This window comes from Cucumis melo, chromosome 5 (genome assembly GCF_025177605.1).
Source record: "Cucumis melo cultivar AY chromosome 5, USDA_Cmelo_AY_1.0, whole genome shotgun sequence".
NCBI lineage: Eukaryota > Viridiplantae > Streptophyta > Magnoliopsida > Cucurbitales > Cucurbitaceae > Cucumis > Cucumis melo.
The window spans coordinates 25,912,644-25,920,006 of NC_066861.1; the positions used below are offsets into that span (position 1 = coordinate 25,912,644).

General features: G+C 32.1%; 1 protein-coding gene across 1 annotated transcript; it reads left to right on the forward strand.

Annotated features, from left to right (window-relative positions):
• The first annotated feature begins 217 nt into the window (after positions 1-217).
• Positions 218-3,153, forward strand: LOC103494009 (WAT1-related protein At1g09380). The gene is made up of 7 exons (XM_008455003.3): positions 218-481; positions 643-705; positions 928-1,044; positions 1,532-1,787; positions 1,932-2,090; positions 2,176-2,327; positions 2,751-3,153. The coding sequence occupies exons 1-7, from the start codon at positions 303-305 to the stop codon at positions 2,929-2,931; spliced, it is 1,107 nt and encodes a 368-aa protein (XP_008453225.2). The 5' UTR covers positions 218-302; the 3' UTR covers positions 2,932-3,153.
• Positions 3,154-7,363: the final 4,210 nt, after the last annotated feature.

The window sequence follows — 7,363 nt, forward strand, 5'->3', positions numbered from 1 at the left end:
CTAGTTAAACAATTAATACTCAAGTTAATTTACCATTTAAATATTGATCAAATTCAAAATCAAAACTTTTAAAATTCTCTCTCATACGTCCAACATAAATCAACATTATTACATAACTTCTCACACCTAATTCCCTCTCTCCTTATTAACCTCACACACGCACACGTATATATAATATATACTTGTTCAAAATATATCTGTCTCTTCTCTCTCTCACTCTGTGTCCCCCATGCATGGATTAACAACTTACCTCTGATCTTCTCTCTCGAAAAGATCTCTGATCAAGAAAAAAAGAAGAAGTAATGGAAGGAGATGATATTACAGCATTAATAGGGATGATTATATTACAAATATGTTATGCTGGTATTAACATTATCTCTAAACTTGCTATGCAATCTGGAATGAACCCTCTTGTTCTTCTCACTTATAGACAGATTTTTGGCACTTTGGCCATTGCTCCTTTTGCCTTTTTCACTGAAAGGTATACCCCTCAATCTTTAATTTCTTTGTTATGGTTTTTTTTAAAGTAATAATAATAAAAGAATCTTTAGTTTCTTGGTTTTCTTGTTTGTCATCTTGTAAAGATTCATGTAATGTTGTGTTATTATATTTCTTTTATACTATAAGTTTTTTTGAGTGCAGGAAAACAAGGCCAAAGATCACTTTTACAGTTTTGTTTCAAATCTTTGTGTGTTCCTTATCAGGGTGAGTCAAAACTCAAAAGGTTTCATCATTAAGTTTTGAACAATTTGAATTCGATAACGATTTAGGTTTTCTTAGTTTTCAAAAAGTTTTTTTTTTTTTTTTTTTAGAATTTTAAATATAAGTAAATAATTATAATTGAAAAATTGGACATAAATGTGCAAAAATTAAACGAAAAACACAAAGAGCAGACCTAACCTAAATATTCTGAATGTTATGGGACAGAGCAACAGGGAACCAGATATTCTTCTTTGTTGGGTTAAAGTACACAAACCCAACAATTTCAAGTGCTATGGCCAATGTTCTTCCAGCTGCTACTTTTATTCTTGCTGTTCTTTTCAGGTCATTTTCTTTTATTTTCAACTTTTCTTTTAAGCGTTTGAGTTTGATACTATATGCATCATCTTTGTTCCGTTTTATATAACGTATAGTCCACTCGTTGCATCTAATAGTCTACAATATATATATATATATATATATATATATATATATAGAGAGAGAGAGAGAGAGAGAGAGAGAGAGAGAGAGAGAGAGAGAGAGAGAGAGAGAGTGTGTCATACACTAATTCTATCCAATATTTGACACGTCGTCATCAGAGAAAATATATTAATAGTATTTTATGGGTCCAACTATAATATATTCCTTTAAGTATTGGAATTGAGGTAATATGAAAAATGATTGTAGTAATAGAAATTGTAATATAGCTTTAAGTTTTTTTTTTTTTGGGTTTAGGGGATGTTTTTTTAAGATAAAATTAAGGGTTTTTTTCCCTTCTAATTGAAAGGGCTTGATAAATAGTGTATATAATATGCAATATTTTCTTGGGCAGACAAGAGAGTGTGAGAATCAAGACCAAATCTGGTTTTGCAAAGGTAATAGGGACAATTGTGTGTGTAAGTGGAGCAATGCTACTGTCTTTCTACCATGGACACATCATTAACTTAGGTGAATCAAAAATTCATTGGTCATATGTTGAGAGATTGATCAAGGAAACAACCCCGACGAACGGTCAAGGAAAGCACGTACTCGGTTCGATTTTGTTGCTTTTGAGCTCTTTTGCATGGGCATTATGGTTTGTCATCCAAGTAAGTAATCATAATCATGTAATTATCATCAAGTAAGAAAAATCTTCTTTAATTTAGACACGGACACAACAAGTACATATTACCCTAATTTTGCGGCATTTAGTTTCCAATCCACTTGAGAAGCTTATTATATATACTTTGTAGGCAAGATTGAGTGTCAAGTTCAAAGCTCCCTATACAAGTACTGCATTGCTGTGCTTCATGGCCTTTTTCCAATGTGGACTTATAGCTGTGATTTCAGAGCACAATATTGCTGCTTGGTCTTTGAAAAGTACAATCCGACTCATCGCAGCTCTTTATGCAGTATGTACCGTACTTAGTTGTCATTACGAAACTTTTGAGAAAGTACTCTTGCATATATGATATGTTATATGTTGTTTATTGACAGGGAGTTGTGTGTTCTGCATTGACATTTAGTATCACTTCATGGGCTATACAAAGGAAAGGCCCTCTCTATGTCTCCATTTTCTCCCCTTTATTGCTTATCATTGTGGCCATCCTTAGTTGGGCTCTCCTCCATCAACAACTCCACGTTGGAACGTGCGTATTCCCATACATTTCTTCACTTCTAAACATTACCATTATCGAACGGTCGTTTTAACCATATTACTCCTTAAAAACGTATATAAAACTTATCATGTCTTAGTTTAGATTGGTGTTTAATTAAAATTTAATCTTTATATGAACTTAAGTTTGTATACCTCGTTTGAAAATTATTTGTTTTGTTTTTTAGTTTTTATGTTTTTTTTATAATGTTTTAAAAACAAATCAATATTTTTGTTTTTGAAATTCAATTAGGAAACTCAAGTGTTTCTTCTTCGCGCAATTGAAAATTTTGAAAGCAGAAAACTAAAAACAAAATCGTTATCATGTTTGGACCTTAATTTCAACGTTTTCCGTGTAGGATTTAGTCTTAATTTCTAAGATTGTTAATTTCATTGTTTTTTTTTTGGGATTTGACAGAGTTATTGGCTCTGTTTTGATAATTATTGGGCTTTATGCTGTGCTATGGGGAAAATCCAAAGAGATGAAAGTAGAAGATCATCAACACAACATGGAAAAGGCAACTATAGAAAAGCATAATGGAAGTCATATTGTTGAAGAGAAGGATGATTTGGAATTGCAAATCACAAACATCAAATAAATGTGGAGAGGAAAATGATCAAAGAAAATCAAATGATGTATGGAAAGATTCATATATATTCATTCCAAAATTTGACTTCAAAAAGTTCTTTTCAAAGTGTTTAATTCGAGTGCTTTGTATAAGTTTTTCTTTTGCAAATTTCATCCTTGTGTATAATATATATGATATGTTCTCAAGAATTTGTATTCTTCTAAAATTTCTATATGAAATCTATTGCTACAAGTTTCTTTTTTGTTTTTTTGGTCAAAATTAGAACATGAAGCAGCTGATATACATGAGTTTCCATAGAGCACTGTAGAGTTGATATATAGAAGGAAAATGATAAGTTTTTGGCGAATATAATGTCATATACATTTAATTATGTTTGGATGTTAGAAGTACAAGTATACTAGTAACGTGAGACATTTATAAGAGGAAAATTGTATGAGATGACAAAAAAGTTTAGAAAAAAATAACCCATAATACTTTTTTTTTTTTTTTTTGCATATTGTGAATATGACAAATATGACAAGTAATTAATGATATCAATCGACTATTAGATGGCTATCAGAGGACTATCAGAGAGTTATTCGCTTTTAAATTTGTTATTTTTGCAATTTAGAAAATGTAGTAACATGGATCATATTATCATAAATTCTTCTGCTATTTTTGCAAGTGTCTCGTTATAAAATTATTTATGATATAATGATATATAATATTAACCAAAGTTAAGCATAACTCAACGACAGTCGATATACGTACTCATTTACATGAAATCTAATATAGTCATAATCAATGAAACAAACTTTAGGGAGGTGGGTATCCCATTAGATTGTTGGTGTGTTTGGATTACATTTTCAAGTGTTTAATTTAAAAAATAATTTTTTTTTTTTAAAAAACTAAATTGTTTGGAAACCACTCAAAATAGATTTTTAAATGTATTTTAAATAATTAAAAAAAAAGTTAAAAAAAATGAGTTTATTGAAAAACAATTTTTTTAAGTCAATTCAAACAAACCTTATCGAAAATCCTCCCTGGGTTTAACTATTTTTTATTATGTAATATCACATTGCATATTACTAGGACCAACACCATAAATATTTTTCACTTTACATCATTTTCCCTTTCTCAATTTCCTTCTCATTTTTCATTAACTTTTTCAAACAAATTCACTCTTTCGTCTATTTTCTTTCTTTAAAAGAAAAACTAAGAACTTGTTGAAGCTTTTCGATCAAAATTTATATGCAAATTTTCTTCTCATCCTAATACTTCTCATGAATTTCTCACTTTTTGAAACAAAATTTTAGATTTATTAAGTAGGATGGAACTAAAAAAAAAAAGAATGGAAAAAAATGCTTAAATAGAATAAACTTGGAGGACGAAAATGGTATTTTGAACATTTATTTATTGTTGTTATCTTTAATTTATCTATCAAGCAAGAAAGTGTTTGAAACAAAAAGAAAAATAAAGCAACAAGAGCAAACGATTCGGTTTAGCTTGAGTTGATGGCTAAATCGAATCGAACCGATTTATTAGGGTTCGCTTTTTTCTTTTGGTTTGAATGGCCACCCCCATTACAACCCATAACCCTAGAAATCATCGAGCTCCCTCCAGAATAAAACCTTAAGCGCCGCAACACTTTTTATATATAATGCCCAATTTCCAATCTGCCGTTTCTTACTTTCTTCTCTGAATGATCGTATTCCTTTGCTACTCCCTTTGATTTTAGTCCCCATTTTATGCATTTTTGAACCCATATGAACACATCTTGCAACTTGTTTTGTTTTCAGCATGATTTTCCTCTTAATTACCACTATAGTGCTGATGGGTTTGCCTCTGTTTTTGTCAATTCCATGATTTCAAGCTCAATCTGCACCCTTTTTGTTCCGATTTACATTTTGATTTGTTTGTTTAAAGCTTTAAATTTTGTTCCTTCATTTTGCTTATCACTTGTGGAAGTTCTTGTTTTCAGAATTTTGTTGTTATTCATTGCAATGATGATTGTGAGAGCTTGTGGTTGGCTTGTGATTCTTCTAGCTTCCAAATATCAATGGCACTTTTTGTGTAAAAAAATCCACTTATTTGAAAATTTGATCTTCTCTTCTGAGATACCCCGAGTCCCTGAGTGGTTTTTTTGGTCCATTCCATGATTTAACAATACAATTATTTTATTTGCATTGCTGTATGTATAGTATTTTTCCTTTAATTGGGTCTTAGGCCACATTCATTACATTATGTCTCAAAGGTAATTTTGAGGGCTTCACCCATCTAATGTCTAACCCCAATAATTTTTGTGTTATTTAGTTTTTTCAACCTGTGGTTTGCAAAGAACTTCGGGTGAATGTGTTTACTCTGCTGTGATCACCATCTAGGATTCACGGATATACAAAAGAATTTTTTGATCTACGGTTTGCATCAGTTTCAATTATCTTTTTAAAAGATATCCTTGAACTTTCCAAGTCCTTAGCAGTTAGCACGAAGAAGGTGCATGAAATGTTGTGTATAGAAATGACATTTTTGGTTGTTTATGCTATTTGGTATTGGTGTGCTTATGTACGGTCGTGTGCTGATTAATTTACCATCATCGGCACACAACATATTCATAAGCTACATTCTTGCCATCTTTGTCTTTCAAGTTTTTTCTTAGTTTTTTAACGAAAAGCTATCCATGTTATGGCAAATATCTGAATCACAACATTGTGCTAATTTATAATCATCTGGCTGTTGGTGTTTGTGCTTATGGACGGTCTTGTGCCGATTAATTTCTCGCTATCGGTACATAACAAAAACCTAAGCTACACTCTTGCCACTGCGTCTTACAAGTTCCCCTCTATAAAATGAGGTGAACTATCTGCGCAATGGCATATATCTTTAAACACACATCTCAAGCCTATTGATTATTCTGTGGTTGTCAATGTCTTTCTATCACATAGCTCTTGCCTGTTTCTATTTTTGTGAATGACAGTTGCAATGTGCTTATATGGTCTTCTGCTGATTAACTGGCTCTCATGCATCGTGATGTTCAAGTTTGTCATTGTGGAATTTTAGGAATAGCTTCCATTCCATCGGCAAATATTTGAAACTAAGCTGTTTGTAATGTAGCTGTTATTGTTCTCGTGATTGTGCTGATGTCTTGGATTTAGTTAATTCTCTAGATTATACAATTCATATGCTTTGTATGTTGTTTGAAGTCAATGTGCTTATGGACGGTCTTGTGCTGATTCGATTGTTGAGCCATCAGCACATAACAAAAACCTAAGCTATATGAATGCCACTTGTTGTAATCCTTCAGTTTTTCCCAGACTTTCTATGTGGGGAAGCTTTCAACAATATGTGGCTACATATATACAACCTTGTTTCTCTCCTAAATTTTTCTTTTACACTAAATAAGCTGCATATTTCCTCTATACTCCAGCTAGTTGAGATATCTGGATGTGCTCTAGAACCTTTGTTCACTTTTTATTTGTTTGTACTCTGTTTAAGAAGAACGCCTCTTCACTCCAGGCATTTTTTACAATTAAATTGGATCACAAACTTGCACATTCAACAGTCAGATTATCATTTGTTGAGAATTAGACATTTGTTGAGCTTTTCCCCCTCTGCGTCCCATTGTTTCCCAAAGTTCCATTTTCTTTCATGGAGTATCAATGTAGGTTTTACCAAGATCACTGTTGAGCTTGATCTTAGTCGTTCATAGATTGTGCTAGTTTGTTTTCTCGGTGAAGACTCGTCTCTTGTGTAGCCTATCCAGCGATGTGTTTGTTTGCAGGTACACACGTAGCCACTTTGAAGCACATTTATGGCCCTATGATCATCAATCAAACTGGGTTCAGCAAGAAAATAAGTGAGGAAGTCCTTTTCGATTCGAGGAGGGAGATGCAATGGACAACTTTCCACACATATTTCTTAATTCAGGACAGAATAAAGTAGTAATTTGCTTCTTTCCTAGAGTTGGGAGGATGTCACTCTTGATTTCAGAAGAGATGGAAGCAGTAAAGTATTTAGTAGGAAAGGCACCATAAAGACAAAGAAACAAGGGGGAAGTGGAAAAATTACAATTTTAGAAATTTCAAGAGGTTGGTTTTGGCTTTGAATGAATGTTCGTTTATGTCTTGAATCTTGGACATTAATACATCAATTAGGATCATATGATAAAGAACTCCCTTTTATTGACCATCAATTCTTTGCTGATATTCAAGTGACCAAAGCATCACACAATCTTGCAAGTGCTTTTTCTTCCTATACATTACACCAATTGTTCTAAATGATTCCAGGAAGACCATTGAATTAGTTTTCTCAACAAGGAATAGGAAACTCCCAAGGAAGGGATTACATCAACTTAGCATTTAGTTCTATTAATTTTAAACTTTCAATTATATTCCTATAATTTGGTCTAGATCTCAGTTGGTCTCTTTAAAATTTTGTATATGTTAAAAAAGTTCACATTAAATCA

Bases quoted from the DNA above. Each gene is read 5' to 3' on its own strand.
- LOC103494009 (XM_008455003.3), top strand. From the start codon at position 303: ATGGAAGGAGATGATATTACAGCATTAATAGGGATGATTATATTACAA. The intron at 1,045-1,531 runs GTCATTTTCTTT...TTTCTTGGGCAG, and splicing joins ATTCTTGCTGTTCTTTTCAG to ACAAGAGAGTGTGAGAATCA. The intron at 2,328-2,750 runs GTGCGTATTCCC...GGGATTTGACAG, and splicing joins CAACAACTCCACGTTGGAAC to AGTTATTGGCTCTGTTTTGA.